Genomic DNA, 23,189 nt, shown 5'->3' on the forward strand with positions numbered 1-23,189 from the left:
ACGCATCTGACTTAGGCTCAAGTCATGATCTCTGGGTCCTGGGGTCGAGTCCCACGTGGAGCCCCACGTGGGGCTCCGTACTCAGCAGGGAGTCTGCTTCTCCCTCTCCCTCTGCCCTTCCCCCCATTCATGCTCATGCTCCCTCTCAAATAAATAAATAAATAAATAAATAAATAAATAAATAAACAAACAAACAAAAGAATCACCCTCCTGCATTTCCTGCCAGTTGGCTCTCTTTAATTATTCTTTTGTGCCTCAATTACCACAGTTCTCGCATGTCCTGAAAGGCTCCTTTCCTGGGAAACACTTGAACTGTTCAGTAAAAATCACTGAGTAGCTTAATATATTTAGGTCAATGTTTCCAAACTGAGGTCCAAATCAGAAACATGGGGTGCTTGGGGCGCCTGGCTGGCTGGGTCGGAGGAGCATGTGACTCTTGATCTCAGGGTTGTGAGTTCAAGACCCGCATTGAGCGTAGAGATTACTTAAATAAATAAAGTAAAAATGAAAATGAAGAAAGAAACATGGGGTGCTTGTGGAAAACAAAGGCGAAGGGCTGCATCCCAGGCTTTCTGACAAGAATCTCTTAGAGCCTGGAAATCTGGTTTGTTAATAAGTCCCCCAGATAAATGTGAGGTACACTAATGTTGTAAGACCCAATGTGGGTCTGACTCACTTACATCTGGCAGTAGGGTGTAATTTTGTTTCCTAGGACCTCCAGATCTTTTCTTATGAGACTTCTGTGAAAAAAAAAATACAAAGAACTTTGAAAATGTCAACTTAATGATTAAGATCATTAATATTTGGAAGCAGGAGTCCATTTCTGTCTCCCTGACTTCAGCTTATCACGTCCCAGTAGTAGGTAGGATAATTGCCCAAGGGGGATACTTAAAAACCAAGGGTTCATGGACCACCTTCCCTCCCCATCTCTATACAGAATTTTTAGCCCCCCGCCCCCACTCCCATCCCATGAGATCCATTTCACAGTTTAGTGACCATTTTGGGGGGCACAAATCTATGGATTTCTTTTTGTGTAGCAAGGTCTCTGTAGCCATTGACCTCCATTTTACTTGTTTAGAAAACAAAACAACGTGAAGACTTTTAGAACTAATTTTAACTTTATTTTTAGAAAGAAGTCCACAGGAATGCAGAAGGCACCACTCCCTTCAAAAACCAAATGCTGGCCAAAATACCAAGATAACTAAATGAGATCTTATTCCTGTGCCCAAGATGACTCTTCATCTGTTAACAGAGGGGTAAAAATCGATTTTAGTCTGCAGCCTTGATCCAACCATGAACAAAGTTGACAAGGCATCTTACACATGTTTTGTATCTGCCTCTTGCCTCTGAAGAATTCAAAGCACTTCCACCTAGTTCCCTGTGTCCTCTGTCATGGCACAAGGCAGTTATCCACCCTATTTCATAAGGAACCCCTCTGTGGCCAGAAGAGTATGTTATTTGTCTAAGGTAGAGCACTTCAGTAACAGCAGAATTCTAGAAAGTAGTTAAGTGACTTGATCCTTGGGTTAGAAAACCAAGTGACACTCTTTCCACATGAAGTTGTCTCTTAGAGTATTAAGAACATTTTAATCTTATAGGCATTCAGTCTGCAAATAAAGCTGACCTACAGGTAACACCATTTCTGTATCCTTTTCCCCATCCTTTTACACCTTACTTATTGACACTGGGGTTCTCATAATTATAAAAAGAAAAAAAATAATGAATTAATAAGAGAAAAAAGTAATGAATTCATTAACATTAAGATGTTAAGGACTTAACATATTATTTTCCCTGGAGGTATCTGGATTATGGAAGAGAAATTTAGAAGAGGATTCCCTTACCCAAAGAAATGGCTGGCTAATGGTGAAAGTTTAAGGATCAGTGAGGTCGGGAACTTTCTGGTATTCCTTTAAAAGTGTACTTATCTGCCCAAGCAGAATGCCAAGACCTGTCTATAAGAGACAACATGCTAGAACGAAGAAACTATCAAACACAACACAAATTTAAGCAACCAAACTGTTCCAAATCACCCCAAGAAGGTGATGCTGGAGAACTGGAATCATGATGTTAAATAAACCTGTAAAAGTTATCAAGCCTGGAGACTGCCACTCTGGACCAAGCTGGAAGAACAAAAACCAGATTTATTCTCCTATCTGAAACAACTGAAAAACCGACAAAATATATGAAACAGCTCTCAAGACATTGGACATCAGGCAGTGAAGGGCAATGATCCCTGAAAGATGAGAAACAGATCAGGTGAGCCCTAAAATTGCTCCAGCTTATTGCACTGAGAGAATTTCCAGGCCACTGCACAAGGAGGAGGGGAACCTGAATGGAGTCTGGCTGTCTCCTCAAGTAGAGAAAACTGGAGAGGCCAAGGTGACTGGAATCCACAGTGGATGTGTGTGGGGGTGGGGGTGCGGGAGGGGTGGAGAGCTGCACAGAGAGAGGACTCTGGAGTTCTGCAGAGGGTCCTCCTTAAGAATTCAGTTGAACATTGTTTAGGTCTGCTTGAGAGGAAACTGCCTGGGACCAGAGAATAGGGTAGACTACTCAGAATGGTCTCAACTCAGTAGTGGGGGAAATTAACCCTAGACTCAACACTGCCTTAGTCCCCTCACTAAGTTTCCCTAGGAAGGAAGAGATCATCTGAATAGCCCTGTTAAAGAAATTGGATTTGCGGCTAAAACCCTTCCCCAAATGACAACCCCTGACACAAATGCCTTCACTTGGTAAGTTTACCAAATGTTTAGAGAAGCAATAATATCAATTCTATACAAACTCTCCCAGAAAGCTAAAGAAAAGGAAATACTTTCCAATATTCTATGATGCCAGCATTAGTCTGACACCAAAATCTTGACAAAGATATTACAAGAAATGAAAACTACAGACCTACATTTTTCATGCAAAAAGGCAAGAATTCTTAACAAAATTTTAGCAAATTGAACTGACAATATATAAGAAGGGTAATACATTATGACCAAATAGGGTTTATCCTTGGAATGCATGCCTGGTTCAGCATTTATATGTTATACATTATGGGTTCTGTTTCTCTGGAAAACCCTGACTAACACAATACAGATGACAAAACTTATCAAATTGTACTTTAAATATGTGCAGTTTGTTATAAGTCAGTTATACCTCAGTAATTAGACCTCAATAAAGCTGCTCTTTTTAAAAAGAAAACAAATAAAACACACACATCATCCAGCCTATGAAAGGAACACATGATAGGAGTGCTACCATTCTCCGAGCCCGTGGCGGACATGGCCAGTCAATCATATAGTGATCAGGCAATGTTACCCGTCACAGTCAGGTCTTGAGATACCATCTACTTTGCACCTCTCACCCAGGTCAAACACCTGGTGTAAAACTGAGGCCCAAGGGCCGGCCCAATTAGAGCAATTTGAAACTGGTATTGAGGTCTCCTGGTTGCAAGTCCCATGTGCTTTCCACAATGCAAGTGTGAGAAAATTGGAGTAGCAGGAGACTAAAGCCAGAATTTGATAAGGAAAGGCTCGCAGAAGACCATGAGAAAAAGAGCAAAGACTTAAATGAGACGTCAGATGTGAACTTTTTGAAGAATGCCAATGAAGTGTTGTGGTGCTGGTTCTAAATACATCTATTTTTCATAGGACCAATACTAGTTTTCATGCAAAGATAAGCATTATCTACCAGAAAATTGATGGAATTCTTATTTTTTGTATTTTTAATAATGAAAATATTAAAATTACTCAAACTGGTGGGTTTTTTTAAAATATTTATTTATTTATTTATTTTAGAGAGACAGCATGTGTGTGAGTGGCAGAGGGGCAGAGGGAGAGGGAGAGAGAGAGAATCCCAAGCAGACTCCCCACTGAGCACGGAGCCCGATCTCACGACCCTGGGACCATGACCTGAGTTGAAATCTAGAGTTGGACACTTAACCAACTGCGCCGCCCGGGCACCCATCCAACTGTTTTTGACCTAACATAAGAGTGATTCTTCAGGCCAGAAAACTGCCTTATTTGCAAATAAGGCCAAGAAGCAAAATCATCTGAGATTACACAAAATATAAGCCAACAAAATCATATGTAGATACACAGAAATAATATCAATCTTGGTGAGAAAATACATCATTGGTTTGAAATGCAAATATTTCTCTTAAAAAGCGGTGACTTATTTAGTAGCTATCGGTAAGCCATAGCTCATTAATAATAATCACATGTGCCTATCACCATACAGACCGAGTCCCAGCTGATGGTAAACACCAGGCAAATCCACAGCATTATGACGCTTGTGAATTCCCATAAGCCGGAGCTAGGTTTTCTCATCTTCGTCTTGTCAGGGCTGGCAGAATCCCTGGCATATGATCAGTCCTTTCTTCTTGCTCCCAGCCTCTTCGCGTGTGAGAGAATAAATGTCCTTGCTGTCTGAGCCAGTCAAGTTGAAGTTCTCTTACTTGAAGCCAAGGACATCAGAACGGTCACAACTACCGCCTGTTTCCCTAGTTATGGGGGAGGGATAGTAAAATCTGCTTAAAAGGGTTTTGAGGGCCTTTCCGCGCTACCCAGGGAAGGGTCCATACGGCGTTGTTTTGCGTTCCCGTCCTAACTTAAAGGGAAACTTTCACAATGTCCAGAGCCCTTGATGTCCTGCAAATGAAGGAGGCGGATGTCCTCAAATTCCTTGCAGCAGGAACCCAGTTAGGTGGCGCCAACCTTGACTTTCAAATGGAACAGTACATCTACAAAAGGAAAAGCGATGGTATCCACATCACAAATCTGAAGAGAACCTGGGAGAAGCTTCTGCTGGCAGCTCGTGCCATCATTGCCGTTGAAAACCCAGTGATGTCAGTGTCACATCGTCTGGGAATACTGAAGTTTGCTGCCGCTGCTGGGGCCACTGCCATTGCCGGCCACTTCACTCCTGGAACCTTCACTAACCAGATCCAGGCAGCCTTCCGGGAGCCGAGACTGCTGGTGGTTACTGAGCCCAGGGCTGACCACCAGCCTCTTACAGGGGCGTCTTATGTTAACCTGTCTAAGGCCGACTCTCCTCCGCGCTATGTGGACATCGCCATCCCTTGCAACAACAAGGGAGCTCACTCGGGGGGTCTGATGTGGTGGCGGCTGGCCAGGGAAGTTCTGCGCATCCGTGGCACCATTTCCCGTGAGCACCCGTGGGAGGTCGTGCCTGATCTCTACTTCTACAGAGATCCTGAAGAGATCGACAAGGAAGAGCAGGCCGCTGCTGAAAAGGCTGTGACCAAGGAGGACTTTCAGGGTGCGTGGACGGCTCCAGCTCCTGAGGTCGCTGCTACTCAGCCTGAAGTCGCAGACCGGTCTGAAGGCGTGCAGGGGCCCTCAGTGCCTATTCAGCAGTTCCCTACTGAAGACTGGAGCGCCCAGCCGGCCCCTGAAGACTGGTCTGCAGCTCCCACTGCTCAGGCCACTGAATGGGTAGGAACAACCACTGAGTGGTCTTAAGCTGCTCTTCCACAAAGGCAAACAAAATGGAAATAGAAATGGGAAAGGTTGATGGAAAATAAACAGTTTGTAAAAGTCGAAAAAAAAAGGGGTTTTGAGGATAGTTGATGAACTAACACATTTAGAACCCCTTGCACAGTGATGGTCTCGGAAAGTACTAAGTCAATGTGAGTTCCCTTCCTTCCCCTTGCTCTCTTATGAAACTTTCCATTTAAATATTAGGGAGGCAGTGTTCAACACACATGAAGCTTCACAAACTAATGATGTAATGTATGGTGATTAACATAACATAATAATAACACACACACACACGAAGCTTATCAGACTGTCTATCCATTGTGTCACCTGCTAGTCTTGATGCCACCAATTTTGAAAAGATTCCTTATTGGGATTAACTATGATTTTCTCATTTTTGTTACTGTTAAACTCACTAAAGGATTTATTCCAGAAAATTATTAAAAGAGGGTCTGTGAATAAAAACTTCAATTTGCACTAGGAAAGCAACCACAAAAACAGCTGAGAAGACTCTTCCTCCCCAAAAAGAAGCTGTTATACTGGTCGCCCAGCAGTTTGGGTCCATGTTCATCCCATCAGGATTTTCAAAAACTTCTTATTTGGAAAATGTCAAATCTGTAGGAAAGTTGTGAGCACAGAAGAATATTAACATTAAGAACATTCATACAGGGGCACCTGGGTGGCTCAGTCGTTCAGCATCTACATTTGACTCAGGTCATGATCCCAGCGTCCTGGGATCGAGACCCGCATCGGGCTCCCTGCTCGGCGGGAAGCCTACTTCTCCCTCTCCCACTCCCCCTGCTTGTGTTCCCTCTCTCACGTGTCTCTCTCTGTTAAATAAATAAATAAAATCTTCAAAAAAAAATTCATACATCCTTTACCCAGATGTATCTGTTGTCAACATTTTGCCCATTTGCTGTTGTCCCCTTCCCCCCCCATTTATATACATATTATATTTTTTCTGAATCATTTGAGAGTAAGTTGATGATGATGGCCATTACAATAAATTTAATTTTAAATTTAAAGTTCATTTTAGAACTTAACACTTAAAGGAATATATACTTGTACATGATTTTCATGGCTCAAAATCCAAAGTGTACTAAAGGGTATAAGAGTTAAAAATTAATCTCCCTTCCAACTCTATGCCTTTGACACCCTGTCTCAGCATGAGAAATTGAAATTCAGAAAGAAATGTATCCTGAGATTCTCTGAACCCATTTTCTTTCCCAATTATATAAAAACTCCACACATCCAAAACAATTGAGAAAATTATATTTACCCCAAAGAGTCTAAGAGACCTAATACCTAGTAGAACCCCTCAGGAGCTATTGCTCCTTCTGGTGCTACCAAGCTTTGGCACCATGGCTTTATTTAGCCATTTATTCGTTCATACAGTTCTTCATTCATCTACCAATCCTTTATCAAGTCCTAGGCCCTGTGCTAATGTGACGGGCGCATTTTCCAACATTTCCCACCCACAAGCTCTTCTCTCAGTGTCACCCTGGCACTCCTCCCATGAAGGGGTGGGATGAGCGTTCCCTTCCCGACCACAGTAGACATTATTTGACCTCCAAGGCCAGGTTATCAAAGGCAATACAGCTTCTTCCATCTGGTTCTCCTGGGATGTTTGTTTTGGGAACCCAGACACCACTGTGTGAGGAAGCCCTTGTGGAGAGGAACTGACAGTTTGCACCAGTGGCCAGCCATATGGGTGAGCCATACTGGAAATGTCAGCTGGAGCCACCCTAGTTGACAATGCATGGAACAGAGACGAGCTGTCCCCGCTAAACCCTGCCCACATCGCATGAAGTATTTAAATCATTTTTGTTGTTTTAGGCCACTATGTTCTGGGGTATTTTTTCCCCACAACAAAAGTTAACTAGAACAGCAAGGCAGAGGGGATACACAGGTAGAGAGACAGAGTCAGGGTGCCTGCCTTCAAAGAACTCATGCTCTAGTGGACGAGGGAGACAAGCAACAAAGATTCATTAAATACAGTGGGAGGAGTGTGGTCGACAGAAATACCATTATGATACAAAATTTTAAGTGGTAGGAGAAATTACCTGAGTTTGAAGGGGGCCTCAGAAAGACTGGCAGAAAATAAAAGTTGAGTTGGGTCTTGAAGGCTGAGTAGCAGTTCGTCAGGTCGAGGAAAGAGGTCCTCTCCGTCGCTGCAGTAGGGGAATGTGAAGAAGGATGGTAAGGAGGGCAGGGCCAGGGGTAAGATAAAATCAGAGAGAAGGAAGGACCAAAGTCAAGGATTCTGGTTTGAGTGAGAACAGAGACAAGGGAAGAAGCAGGAACTGGGGAGGCTAGCAGAGAAAAATAAATGAGGCCACAGGATAGTTGGGGCTACCAGGCAGGGCGGGGTTCTCAGGGAGCCCAGGACCAAGACCACCGCCTGCTTCTGCCTCCCAGGAGCCACATGAGCTATGGAAGTTGTAGGAGCCTGGGAGGGTCTCTTCAGGTTCAGAACCAGTCTTCCCTCTGTCAAATGAGGGGTTGGAACTTATGAGCTGATCCTGTCCAATTATGTGACACTAAAGTCATAAGTTGGAAGGTAAAGGTTTCTCAAAACATGGTCCCACCTACACATTTTACCAGTTCCCCAGGTTATCCTGATGCCAGTTATGTTTAAGAAAACTGTCTATGAGATGAATGGATAATATATATATCACATCTATCACATATATATATGATGGAATACTACTTAGCCGTCAGAAAGAATGAAATCTCACCATTTGCAACAACGTAGATGGAACTATAGGGCATTATACTAAGCGAAATAAATCAGAGAAAGACAAATATATGATTTCACTCACATGTGGAATTTAAGAAACAAAACAGATGAACATAGGGGAAGGGAAGGAAAAATAAAAGATGAAAACAGAGAGGAAGACAAACCATAAGACTCTTAACCACAGGAAACAAACTGGGGGTTGCTGGAGGGGAGGTTGGTGGGGGGATGGGGTAACTGGGTGATGGACATTAAGGAGGACACGTGATGGAATGAGCACTGGGTGTCATGCAACTGATGAATCACTAAATGCTACCCCTGAAACCAATAATACACTATACGTTAACTAAATTGAATATAAATTAAAAAAAGAAAACTGTCTATGAACTGAACGGAAATGAATTTCTCTTGTTCTTGATTTCTTTGCAGAGAGAACAAAGAAATTTTTGCACTCTGTGGGCAATACTATAGAAATGTAACATAAAACTGTGTATGATTTCTTTTAAATACCACACCATTTACCCACGCCACAAACTGAATGTTTCTTTTCCCCTCAGGTAAGAAAGTGGTACATCCTTCCCTTCTGTCTTAAGGAAGCAAACTTACTATAGAGGAGAGGCTAGGAAAGGCCCTCCTTGACATCAGAGGGCTGGGGCTACTACTGGGAAGACTCGAAAGCCCCAGACAGGGAGGGTGGGCAGCAATTTAGGGTAGACATGTTGAAACTTACTTCACAGCTCTGGCTGGGCAGCTGCTAAGAGCACTGGGGTTTGTTTGTGGCAAACACTACAAAAACACTAGCATCTTCTAGACAGTCAGTTGTATAAGACAGGAGGATGATTGATTTCACTGACAGGTGCAGAAACAGAGTCACGAGAGGAATCTTCTAGAAGAGAAAATCGGGGCCTGGACAAGCTTCTTGACATCAGACAAGTAGAAGCAGAGCAGAGGCACGGGTTGGCTTTTCAAATGTTAATGAGCGTTCCTAATCAGATAAATGCGGCTTTCACCAGGACTTCTGCTCCCACACAACCTAGTTTGAGGCTGAGCGAGACTGGCATGCACTGGATTAAACTTGGAGAGGATCTCATCTAAGGACAGGCCTGGTGCTCTTTTCCTAAGTCACCAGGAGGATTGTAAATAAGACAAATTTGGGAACTATAAATTCCTCACCTCCCGCGGTCCGGACAAACTCACAGGAGCACCCACATATCAATTTAATCCAAAGAATTCAACACTTAGCTGAAAGCTGTATCAGATTGTCTGAGAAAAGGAGAGCCGAGAGAGGAAGCAGGGAGAGGGGGTTGCGGATGGAACATGAAATGCTGAGTGGGCAGGCGGTGCAGCCTGGACATTCCGTCCTGTGGGCTCCCTGGCCTGGTGAAGTGAAAATGGACCTGAAGCCCTGAAGGGAGAAGAAGGAAGCCCCACAGGACAGGAGGCATCACGTCCTGGCAGGGGCCCCTCCCACTGCCCTTGCAGGGAGGTCCGCAGCCTCCCTGCTGGCGCCTGAGGGGCACTGATCTTCGGCCCCCACTCCTGGCAGCATCTCCCCTCATCCCTTGGGTGCCTCCCACTGCTGGGTACAGCCTCTTCACCAAATAAAAGTTCCAGGGAAGCAGCCCCTTTGGTAAAGCGCTCCAGGAATTTATGATTCGTAGGAGGAAGACCCCCCACCCCGTGTGATAACACAAACCCCAAAGGGATAAGGCTCCACAGCACATATTTTAATTCTTCCTCTTCCCTGAGCTATAGCACTTCCAAGGGGTCTAACCATTAAAAATCTAAACTGGGGGGCTCTGTAGTTTGTTGCCTAATCTAGCTTCCTCCTCTCACCCCAGCTTCTTCAAGGATTTATTTCCATTGCGCGTAACTTCTAGGCTTCAGTTCTTTGTGACATCATTGTCCAGCATTGATTTTTGCAAAGCCAAATTCATGCTCACCTCAAAGCCAAAAAATCCTTATAACTCACAGGACATCAAAGGGGAGGTGGGCTTTACCCCATTGGACAGCATGAAGATGCTACTGGGTTTCAGGCTCAGGGTGGGGTCACCAGGAGGGGGAACAATGGGATTCAGCCATTACTCGCCACTGAGTCCATCGAATCCTTACAACCGAACCAACAGATAAACACCAAGAGGGAAAAGAGCTTTGCATAAGTCTCACCATGAAAACAAAGAACAATGTTCATGTATTTCATCTGCCCATGCGAGCTCAGGCACAAAGCTATATTGGAGACATCTTTCTCTTCCACATGACGTGAAAACACTGTGCCACAAGGCAAGCCCCTGAAACCCAAGCATGGGGAACCCAGATCGCCTGACGTTGAAGGGGTTATGACATAGCCAGGGTCAGGCCACCTCCTCCGAGAAGGCAAAGCCACCAAGATCAGGGAATGGGAAGAAGGGAATTGGATCTTTTTTCAAGGTTCTCCCATGGATTTTATCATCTGTACATGCAAGTAAATGAGAAAGTGCAATAACACACATCCTATAATGTAAAAAACAGTCTCCTGCCCCCTTGATAGTCCCCTTTTAGCTCTTTCTTGTATTTTCCTCCAGATTTCTAAATAATAAGCTTATACAGCTATCAATTGATCCATTTGGGACATCATTTCTTGGCTTCCTACTATGTTAGAAGACTTTGACACCCTCTTCCCCTATTCTCTCAGTATTGATGAGTTATGACTTTTGGTGAAATTGACTATCCATGTTTATTTGTCACATATTGCTCACCACTGAGGACAGCAGCGAACTACAATGTCAGTCTCTCTGTCTCCTAGCATCTAGTGTTGCTATTGAGAAGTCCCGGGCCATTCCAATTCCTGGTCCTTTGAACAGAGGCTATTTCACCCATCTAGGGACACGTTGAGGGTCTTCTCTTTATTCACAGTTTCTGGAATATCAAAGTGGTGTCTCCTGGTGTGGATCTTTTCAAATCCACAAGGAAATTTTCTGGTACGATTTCCCAAGCCTTTCAACTTCATTTCCTTTATTCCCTTTTCCTGTAATTCCTACTAGGTGAATGTTGTTGGCCTTCCTGGACCAGTCCTTTAATTTTCTTATCATTTCTTTCCTATAGGCCATCTCTGGTTTTTTGTTCATCTTTCTGGGAGATTTTCCCACTTTATCATCTGCCAAATCTTCTTTTTTTTAGCTCTTCTATTTTTAATTTCTAAAAACTCTCCTTTCTTCTTCTTTGATCATTCCTGAATTAAAGCATCCTGCTTCTGATTAATGGGGGCAGCACTGCCTCTTATCTCCCTAAGAATATTAAATACATGTTTGGTGTGTGTTTGAGAAGTTTTACTCTGTTCCCCTGCTTTGTTTCTGCTTCCTCCTAAATCTTTTTTCCTGCTTGAATGATTTTGGTCTATTTCATGTTGAAGGCTCCCCCCCAGAATCAGACAACCCCTGGATGTTCATTCATATAGAAGACTAAAATCACACAATCTGATTTGTGGGTTTGTTTTGAGGCGTGTGGGCAGGCCTTCTCAGCTGGTGAATTTCATTGACAGAGACCAGGCAGTGAGCCAGCCTTTTCAGGGTGGGACCCCAAATGACATTCTCTGCAGGGTTTTTCTCCTCTGCAGTCACTCAGTTCCCCCGGGGCAGAACACCTGCTGTCCTGCTAGAAAAGGGGATGCTGGTTGCCAGCAGAGGCAGGGCCTGGGTGGCAGAATTACCACCATTCCATGATGACTTCACTGATTTTCGCTTTCCACTGGTACCAGCCCCAAACCTCACTCCTGTCCTGTGCTGTACATAATGTGGCTATGCTCAGAGTCTTTTTGGCTCCATACTTCTGGAAAAAAAAAAAACTTCCAGGTGATGCAAGCAGGTGGCAGAGGAAGGGAGCGGGGAGGCATTGCCTGGTTGCATGAGTAGGGCAGGACACTTGGGGCTCTAGACCCAAACTTCCCAACAATCCTCTATAGTCAGTTGCATACCTGCCTATCTGGTGCCACAGAACCCTGGCCTTTCTGTGGTTTCTGCAGGTTTTTTGGGGATGCCCCCTTGCTGGCTAAAACACTCACCACCTCTCCATCTGCTTTCCATCTGCCAAAACTATGTAGTCATTTCAAAATCTGCATAGTTTCCCTTCCAGGGCATTGTTTTTTGTGCATTTATACCTTTTTTATTCTTCTACTGGAATTTTTAGCTGGGATTTTGGAAGAGAATGTCTTCAATCTGCCATGCTTAACCAGAAGTTCTTTCTCACTATTTGGATCTCACACTTGCTCTGCAGAAATCTGCTGCCCTGTAGCCCACAGAGCACAGTGGAGCTCCCAGGGTTTATTGAGCTGAAGACTCTGACCTTGGACTGCCAGGTACTGGAGGTGTGCCCTTGGATTAACCGATTGACCTCCCTGGGCTTCATTTCCTCCTGTAAAAATTAGGGATAGAGGAGGGCTTCTGCGTATTAAAAAAATTTTTTTTGGTTAATTGTTAAACTATCATTAACATAGAATTAAATTAAATTGCCCATTGTGTTTAAGATAATATTCATAATAATAACCAAGTGGGGTAGGTACACAGCACTCCCATTTTTCTGATAAGTTCTACAAAAAGTGGCCTTGACCCTGGTGGGGGTGGAGGGGAGGCAATACTTGCCCAGTGCCCTGTGACCTAGTTCTTCTCCTTATTATGTTTCAACTTCTATGTGAAATCCAGATTTTCCATTAAAAGAGCATTTTTTTTAAAGATTTTATTTATTTATTTGAGAGAGAGAATGAGATAGAGAGAGCATGAGAGGGGGGAGGGTCAGAGGGAGAAGCAGACTCCCTGCCGAGCAAGGAGCCCGATGCGGGACTCGATCCCGGGACTCCAGGATCATGACCTGAGCCGAAGGCAGTCACTTAACCAACTGAGCCACCCAGGCGCCCCAAAAGAGCATTTTTTTTTAGCTTGAAAAGTTAAATGTGGTGATTTGGGGAAAAAACAAAAAAGCGTTCTACATGATTATCTTTAGGAATATAAAAGGAAGGAAAACCAAGGCCCATAATTGGGAGGTGGTGTCTTAGTCCACTTGGGCTGCTATAATAAAGTACCATGGATTAGGTGACTCATAAACAACAGCAATTGATTTCTCCCAGTTCTGGAGGCCACAAATCTAAAACTGGGGCGTCAGCATGGTTGGGTTCTGGTGAGGGCTCTCCCCAGGTTGCACACTTCTTGTTGTAGACCTCACAAGGTGAAAGGGGCAAGAGAGCTCTTTGGAGCCTCTCTTATAAGGGCACCGATCCAGTTCATGAGGGCCCCACCCTCATGAACTAAGGCCCCACTTCCATTACCATCACATTAGGGGTTAGGATTTCAACATATGACTTTGGGTGGGGGAGACACAAACATTCAGTCCATCGAAAGAGAAATTCTAGTTCTCTTCGTGTCTCTCTACCTTACCTTTATTTTAGATGATCTTTCTTTCCTTGGATGATCAGTGTCTCCGTTTTTAGCTTAAAATGGTCTCATACTTCATGATACATTTTTAAGTCAATAATCATTGAAGAAACAAATGTTTTCCCATAGCACTTTGCCTCTTTGTCAACTAAGTAAGATTTGATGGCTATTTCACCTGCTGAACATTGACCTCCTTGAGGGCTTGGTACTGGCTCCATTCTTCTGTTGGCCACAGAATACAGCACAATGACCAATACATCCCCCATCACAGCCCTTAGGAGCTGTAAGAGGTCTTCATGTTTATCTCATTCAGTCACCTTTTACAGAGGGTTTAGGCAGCCCAAAGAGATGAAATGATTTACCCAAAAACCCCAAGGAAGACGCCAAGTCAAAACTTGACCTGGACCTCCAACTCAGATCTAGCACCTTCCACGCTACCATGCTGCACAGAACCAATGTTCAGTAAATATCTCATGCCCACATCACAATCTGATCTTCTGTGCCCAAAACAGAAGTAGCCCAACTTTCTCTTTTCTTTTAATTTTTAAATTTTTTTTTAGAGGGGGAGGTGGTAGAGGAGCAGAGGGAGAGAGAGAATCTTAGGCAGGCTCCACGCTGGGCTCCCGACCCAGGGGTTGATCTCACGACCCTGAGATCATGACCTGAGCTGAAATCAGGAGTCAGATGTTCAACTGGCTGAGCCACCCAGGCATTCCTCTTTTCTTTTTAAATGCTGCTCTTTTAACAGCAATAATGCTTGACATAAACCTAGTAACTAGTTACATCAAGCGGAAAGCCACAACCTTAAATATTACATGATTACATACATACACTAATATAATACACAATCCAAACTACTCCCCGTCAATATTTTCATCAATCCATGTTCTCATAAAGCATGTCACAGATATGCATATTTTCTGCCCATGGATGTCAACTGCTTTGTGCACCTGCAGAGATTGACTTTGTTCAACTTGATAAAACTAGCTCCAACTAACCTCTGTGCTTTCTGATCTTAGCACTGCCTTTGTTAAGGTCACCTGAGTGAGTACAGATCCAAACACCTGACTGCAAGTAGATTCCAGGTGTTTGCCTTTGTGTTGCACCCAAAAGACTTGCCCCCACATCACCACCCATACACTCGTCAAATGTTCACTGTGGGCCTACTGTATGCCAGGCACTGTTCTGGGGATATAGCATGAGAAAACAAGACCTCTACCCTTAGAGAGCTTACATTCTAGCAATAAGCATTAAAAATAAGTATAGTATAAGTCTCTTCAATAAGTGGTACTGGGAAAATTGGACAGCTACATACAGAAGAATGAAACTGGACCATTCTCTTACACCATACACAAAGATAAGCTCAAAATGGATGAAAGATCTCAATGTGAGACAGGAATCCATCAAAATCCTACAGAAGAACATAGGCAGGAACCTCTTCATCAACTTCTTTCAAGACACGTCTCCAAAGGCAAGGAAAACAAAGGGAAAAATGAACTATTGGGACTTCATCAAGATAAAAAGCTTCTGCACAGCAAAGGAAACAGTCAACAAAACTAAGAGGTAACCCACAGAATGGGAAAAGACATTGGCAAATGACAATACAGATAAAGGGCTGGTATCCAAGATCTATAAAGAACTTCTCAAACTTAACACTCAGAAAACAAATAATCCAGTCAAAATATGGGCAGACACTTCTCCAAAGAAGACATACAAATGGCTAGCAGACACATGAAAAAATGTTCAACATCACTAGCCATCAGGGAAGTACAAATCAAAACCACAATGAGATACCACCTTAGAATGGCAAAAATTAACAAAACAGGAAACAACAAATGTTGGCAAGGATGTCGAGAAAGGGGAACCCTCTTACACTGTTGGTGGGAATTCAAGCTGGTACAGCGACTCTGGAAAAGATCATGGAGGTTCCTCAAGACATTAAAAATAGAGCTACCCTATGACCCAGCAATTGCACTACTAGGTATTTACCCCAAAGATACAGATGTAGTGAAAAGAAGGGGCACATGTACCCAATATTCATAGCAGCAATGTCCACAATAGCCAAACTGTGGAAGAAGCTCAGATGTCCTTCAACAGACGAATGGATAAAGAAGATGCGGTTCATATATGCAATGGAATATTACTCAGCCATCAGAAAGGATGAATACCCACCATTTTCATCGACATGGATGGAACTAGAGGGGATTATGCTAAGTGAAATAAGTCAAGCAGAGAAAGATAATTATCATATGGTTTCACTCATATGTGGAACATAAGAAATAGCATGGAGGACCATAGGGGAAGGGAGGGAAAACTGAAGGGGGAGAAATCAGAGAGGGAGATGAACCATGAGAGACTATGGACTCCAGGAAACAAACTGAGGGTTACAGAAGGGAGGGGTGGGAGGATGGGGTAACCGGGTGATGGGTATTGAGGAGGGCACGTGTTGTGATGAGCACTGGGTGTTATATGCAACTAATGAATTGCTGAACACTACATCAAAAACTAATGATATATTATACAGTGACTAACTGAATATAAAAAACAAAACAAAACAAAAACTATAGTATACAGCATTTTAGAAGGTGGGAAATGTTACAGAAAAAGAAAAATTTAAGGTATGGGGGATCAGGAGTGCTGAGGCAGGTGATCAGGGGAAGGTAACGTTTGCACGAAGACTTGAAGAGGGTGATGGAATGAGCCAGGGAGATATCTGGCCAAGAGCTCTCTCAGCAGACAGAACAACCAGGATAAAGTTCCCAAGATGAGTGTGTATGGTCTGGTCAAGGTCCTGATGGGTGACATATTGGGGAAAGAATCCTAAGGGAGAGTTATCATTCCCCAATTCCAGAAAGATGAAAAAAATTAAACTTCAAGAAAGAAAGAATGAAAAAGTGAGAACCTGGAGATTTAAACTCTGTAGCAGTGGTAGGAGAATGGCAAGGGAAAGCTGGAAAACCAGAAAATATAATTGAGAAATGAAAAGTAGCGCTTCAGATTCAAGCAATCACCCCAGGTATGATTCACAGGGGCACTGACTCTCACTCACCTCTGGATTCACAGCATCTGGAGCAGAGCAGAGCACCTGGTGGGCTCAAGAAATGCCTGTGCAATGAAGAAATGACTAATGAATGGAGCCAATCTTTTTTTTTTTTTTTAATTTTTATTTATTTATTTGACAGAGAGAGAGATAGCGAGAGCAGGAACACAAGCAGGGGGAGTGGGAGAGGGAGAAGCAGGCTTCCCGCCGAGCAGGGAGCCCGATGTGGGACTCGATCCCAGCACCCCAGGACCATGACCTGAGCCGAAGGCAGACACCCAACGACTGAGCCACCCAGGCGCCCCTGAATGGAGCCAATCTTAACATGTGACTCCTTTTCTTGTGCTTTGTGTGGGAACGGACGGGAGTCAGCCCAAGAGCTATGCTGGGAGGTCTGCTGCACACTCACCCTGGAGCTGAATTTACTGATGAGAAGGAGGCTTCACCTCAAAGAAAAGTTTAGCAATATTTTTCTATTCATTGATCTATTCAATCTGCTTAAAACCTAGTCAAGTATACTATGGAGTCTGAGAAAGAAATGTGTTGCTAAGACATCGAGGCATGGGGGCTGGGGGGGGGAGTTTCAATCCAGTCATTGAACTGAGCAAATGAGTGAAATGAGTGCAGACTGTGTGTGTGTGCGCGTGCGCACATGTGTGTGTGTGTGTATTCAAGATGTATGATGTATGTTAATGGAGTTGGGACGAATGGATATTAATAGAGCCCACAGATATACAAACCTTTTAAGAAGGTATTTATATACATTCCAGCATGATATTGAATTGCATCAAGTTTCTTTTGGTTAAAGTAACAGAGAGCACTTTAAACTCACTTAAGCAATAATAAGGAGTAATTTACTATAAAGATACAGAGAACCTGGGGGCAAGATCAGTCAGACATTCCCCAGGAACTGAGACCCAGAACTAGCAAGCCGATGGGAACAAGGAAGCCTCCTACTGTCTTGCCTTCTGCCATCCTCGCTCCGAGGGGCCATGGGGACTCCTATCCCTGTCTCTGCGCATGTGTGGCCCCTTCCTTCTCTCTTGGCCAACCTCCTTCCTTCCCTGTCCATCCACACGGCCTCCCCACCATGCCTGCCTTTATCTACCTTGATTTTTATCAATACCTCGATTTTAGCAATAAGTAGAGCCTGACAACAGTATTTTCCGGTCTCCGTTACAAAGTTCCAAGAGAAAGGACCCGACTGGCACTGCTTGGGCCAGTGTCTCCCTCTGTTCCAAGTAACCATGGTCACCCATTCAAACATGGCTGCCAGGGTGTTGACAACTGACCTCAGTCAATTTGGCCGTCCACCTTCGTCAGGTTCTTTGTCTATAGATAATGGTGACCCGCACCGGTTAGAGGTACTTGAGAGCTACCGTTCCCCTCAACTACCTCCTTGTGAGGTGCATCAAAATGAGGGCAGGTCTCATTCAGAATTCTGCCATACATGCAAACATTTACAAATAAGCAGGCACATGGGCGCCTGGGTGGCTCAGTTGGTTAAGCGACTGCCTTCAGCTCAGGTCATGATCCTGGAGTCCCGGGATCGAGTCCCGCATCGGGCTCCCTGCTCGGCAGGGAGTCTGCTTCTCCCTCTGACCCTCCTCCCTCTCATGCTCTCTGTCTCTCATTCTCTCTCTCTCTCAAATAAATAAAATCTTAAAAACAAACAAACAAACAAACAAACAAATAAGCAGGCACAAAAACAGGACACTACTCGTTCATATCAGCTCCGAGAAGTAGCAACTGACAACACTTCGCATGGAGAGTTCACTCGAGGAAGGCAGAAGTGACAGCACTCCAATAGAATTAGTTCAGCTTCTAGCTGCCCTCATGGCTGAATCCTCTGGTACGCATCCGGGAACCAAACTCAAAGAGCCCCTATCCTAGCACCTGTCCAAGGGAGGTCAAACCAGAGAGCTGGCTCGAATGTCACATTAATGCGAGGGTCCAAGTGCCTTTAAAACATTTCTGGCCAATCCACCTTTCGTTCTTGAGAATCCTTATGCTAATTAACAGGCCCTCTAGTCAAGATGCAAGTGGTTGTCTGATCAGGACCTCCCAAATGTACCCCCCGTGCCCTGGAGTGTGGATTCTTAATTAGGGACTTCGAATGTTAACCAACCAGCCCTGGGTTTAGATGAAATGAGCACACATGCGCGTGCACGCACGCGCACACACACTGTGGGTGGTGGTGGTGGGTTTGTTGCCAGATGAATTGGCCTTCTCTAAAAAGCTGCCTTGGAAGCTCCCCTGTCCTCCACTGGCCAGCCCTGGTAGGAAAAGAGTCTGGGAGTGTCCTTTTTTAGCTGGACATATCACAATCTGAACAAGACAGCGGTCTTGTTAGCAAGGAAAAGGACAGAATATAGATCAGGTGGGCAGCCGGCCATCTCTGCTACACTCGCTGATCTAAAAGCAAATCTCTTAACCCTCATCTTAGTTTCCTTATCTATAAAATGGGATTACCAATACCCAACCTGCCACTTTCCCAGGGTTTGTGCAAGAATGACATGTAAACACTTTGAAAACTGAGAAGACTTGTTCAAATAGAAGATATCATTTGACAGTTTATACAAGAAACCACAGTGTTGTATAACCATCAAAAGAGTTATTCTTTCAAATCAAAGTATAACCACACATAAGCACTTATTCTTGATCCCCGAAGCTTACTTACATTTCCCAGATCAGCAGGAACGTGTCATTTTTTATTGTCAGGGATCCCACATAACGCTTCCTCGTTGATGAGAGGCTGACTGGACATATGTAGAAGTCACATAAAGTTATGTAACATTGATTGGGGCTTTGCTCTGTGCCGGCCACTGGGTTTCACACAGATATTCTCACCTAATCCCCTCACAGGCTCCCAGGGCAGGCCCCGCTACTATCTTCTCATCCTGCTGACAGGGAAACAGGGACAGCGCGCAGTTGGCCCCTAACACAGTCAGGGTGGAAAGCCAGGATTTTACCTCGGTCATGTCTGGAATGCTTGAGCATCACTTTTCAATTCTAAAATGCTATGGCTCCTAGTTACCATTCACACTGGGTACACCCATGTCCACCAAAAAGATAAGTTGAAGTCCTAACCCTTGGTACTTGTAAATGTGACCTTATTGAGAAACAGGATCTTTGCAGATGGAATCAAGTTAAGATACATTCACACTGGATTAGGGTGGGTCCTAATCCAATGACTGCTATCCATTTAAGAAAAGGGACATTTGGACAGACATACAGAGAAGGCCATGTGAAGGAAGAGGCAGAGACTGGAGTGATGTACCCACAAGCCAAGGAACACCAGGATGGCGGGCAAACACCAGAAGCTATGGGAGGGGGCTGGGGTAGTTCTTCCCTTAGAACTCCCAGAAGAGACTAACCCTGCCAACCCCTGGATTTGGGTCCTCCGAAGATCCTGGGCCTTCCAGAACTGTAAGAGAATAAATGTCTGTTGTTTTTAAGCCATCATGTTTGTACTAGTTTGTTAGAGCAGACGTAGAGAACCAATACAGCATGTGAACACTGGATGGTCCTACGAGAGCCTTGTGCAGCCTACTGCTGGCTTCACCCCCAGCATGCTTGAAGTCAGGCTCAGTTCATTGCAGGAGTCACCAGGAGACAGGCATAGCCTCAGCTTCCCCAGGAGGCACTGTCTTCACAAACCGAGCAAGTCCTTCCCAGGCAGACTCCTGGGTGTGAGGAGCGAACCCTGTTGATGCCCTGAGCAGAGGGTGGGTGGGTCTCTAAACGCACCTGTAAGATGCTGAGTTCAGCTGGAATGGCTCAGCCACAACCCTGAGAACTGACCCACATGTTCCATTAAGGCTGAGCAAAGGGAAAGCCTCTGACTTCTTTCTCTTTTACTTTTATTTGGATTACACGAAAATCTTTCTGGGGAACCAGATCTATTTGCTGAGTGAGGAATCGTTTGCATTTTCAAAGACCAAGATTTCGTATACTTTTTGGTCATTCCACCTTCAAAAAGATTTGTCAAATCTATACATCACCTGTGCTTTTTATTTTATTTTATTTTATTTTATTTTTTAAATATTTTATTTATTTATTTATTAGAGAGCAAGCGAGAGAGAAACAGCATGAGAGAGGAGAGGGTCAGAGGGAGAAGCAGGCTCCCCACTGAGCCAGGAGCCCGATGTGGGACTTGATCCCAGGACCCTGGGATCATGACCTGAGCCAAAGGCAGTCGCTTAACCAACTGAGCCACCCAGGCGCCCTCACCTGTGCTTTTTAAAAAGCAGTTTTATAATGTTCCCCCAAATCAAAAGTCAGATCCCCCACCACAAATAAAGAGTAAAAATATCAAAATAAAAAATATTTACCTGTTTACTATCTATAAATCAGGGAATACCATGGCCAGGAAAAAAAAGATGGTTGATAAATCGGGGCAGGATCAACTACTCTGATAGGCTGGAGAGTTTTTATGAATAGAACTACTTTGAAAACTACTGGAAAACATTAAGTAACAATATGAAAAAAATTTATTATTGTAAACTTTATAACTGCAGTGCTATCAGGATTCCCAAACCACCAGAGATCCACCTGTTTGGCACAACATTCTATGGAGAGAAAGTTCCAGAACTGAGATAAATCAAACCAGCTTTTAAACACATAAGGGCCACTCACGGTTAAAAGCACAGATGTTGGTATTTTAAGTCTGAGAAAATTAACAGTATGGCCGTCTGCCATCTGTATGACCTTGCTTAAGTGTCACTTTATCACCCCCGATAATGACTGGTGATGTGTCTTGTCTTAACTGGAGAAAATAAATAAGCCTACTCGGGCTAAGAAGAGATCTTTTCATTGTGCTGGTGAGAGGAGAAATCTGGAAACCCAGCCAAAGAACACAGGCTAAGCTTTGTTCGGAGGTTCATAAGAAGAGAGGAGAGTGCTGCTGGGATAAAGAGATATTTGTGTTTCCAACTTGGGGGAGCAGACAGGATGCACCACTCCACAGCACACAACAAGCCCTTTGGTGACACTGAGACTTGAAGCAAACAAGTGTGTCTATTTAGGTCTAATATTGCTTTTCCTGGAGTTTAAGGTGAAGACCCCTACATGGACGTGATCCCAATATGGAAATCCAAGCATGAGAGCCTAGAGTGCCGAGCCAGTCATCCAGATGGTAGGCATCAACATTCAAGAGTCTGCCGGTAAAACAACAAGGAAGAGGTGCGTGTGTCTCCTGCTACCACCTTTTCCTCTGGCAGGCTGCCATCCACGGAGGTGGCAGCTCAGCAAATGCGAACCACTCTCCACAATAATACTCCCGAGTTTACCCTCCACATCAACTCCAATGCAAAACAACTCAGAAGAGCACACTAAGCTCAGGAACATACCATTTCTCAATAGGGAAGGAAAAGGGGAAAGGGGGAGTAATATACCTGGTGGAACAATAGCCAATCTCTCGTGATGGTCCTGGCCAGAGAGACACCACTCTCAACTGGAAGTTCTGAAGAGACTTTTTAATGAAGGGACTATTATTTGGAGGTATAGGTGGGGTTAAGGAACCAGCAACAGCAGAAAGCCATTACCACCCTGTATTCATTTGCCAGACCTGCCACAAGTTACCTCAAACTGAGTGGCTTCACCAATGGCAATTTATTGTCTCACCGTTCTGGAGTCCAGAAGACTGAAATCAAGGTGTTAACAGGGCCATGCTCCTTTTGAAGGCTCTGGTGAAAAATCTGTTTGAGGCCCCTCTCCTAGATTCTGGCAGTTCCTTGGCTTGTGGCAGCACAAGTCCAATCTTCACATGACGTTCTCCCTGTGTGCCTGTGTCCAAATTTCCCCTTTTTTATAAGGACACCAGCCATATTGGATGAGGGGCTCACCCTACTCCAGTATGACCCCATCTTAACTAATTATATCTGCCATTACATCTTACTATTCCAAACAAGGTTATGTTCTGAGGTCCTGGGGGTTAGGACTTCAACACAGGAATTTTGGAGGGGCACTACTCAACCCATACCACATTCTCAGGCCTGGAGAGGTGAAGAGAGGAGAAGGTGTTGGCCAGCCTGGCTGGGAGGTGAAGACCAGGAGTGGCTGTTGTCATGAGGGGTGGGGGTGGGGGGCTCTGCAGTGCCAGATCCCACCAAAGCAGGGAGGAGTCTGCGGGAACAAATTCCTGGCCTCTTTCCCCTCCTACGTTCCAGGCACCGACCCAACCAGAAGGCGAAGGACAAGGGAGCCAGGTGAGGAGAATGGATGGGGGTAGGGCAATAGTATAAGGAAACCAGCGAAATGAACACCTGTCTACATGACAGAATCAAGGGACCCAAATGGGTTAGGGAGAGAAGTTGTTATATACGATTTTTCCAAACTATATCTTGGGAATCAGGGTATTTAGCAAATCTGGACAGAAAAATCAGGGTATGCGCTTTCGCCCAAGAAAGCTATCTGTTTGAAATTTTCTTCTCTTTAGCTGAGAGGTCAGGTCAGAGTCAAAGGTTGACATCTCCAAATGACTCCATGAGGGCCTCCTGAGGAAATAGCACCCTTGGGTATATATACAG

At 44.3% G+C, this 23,189-nt stretch overlaps 1 protein-coding gene across 1 annotated transcript; it reads left to right on the plus strand.

Annotated features, from left to right (window-relative positions):
* Nucleotides 1-3,959: 3,959 nt before the first annotated feature.
* On the plus strand, nt 3,960-5,468 carry LOC118012329 (40S ribosomal protein SA-like). The gene has a single exon (XM_035007767.1). It carries the CDS (start codon nt 4,614-4,616, stop codon nt 5,466-5,468), a length of 855 nt encoding a protein of 284 aa, XP_034863658.1. The 5' UTR covers nt 3,960-4,613.
* The last annotated feature ends 17,721 nt before the right edge of the window (nt 5,469-23,189 follow it).

The sequence above is a fragment of the Mirounga leonina genome, unplaced genomic scaffold (assembly GCF_011800145.1).
Source record: "Mirounga leonina isolate KUSES-001 unplaced genomic scaffold, KU_Mleo_1.0 Mir_151, whole genome shotgun sequence".
In the NCBI taxonomy this organism is placed as follows: Eukaryota; Metazoa; Chordata; class Mammalia; order Carnivora; family Phocidae; genus Mirounga; species Mirounga leonina.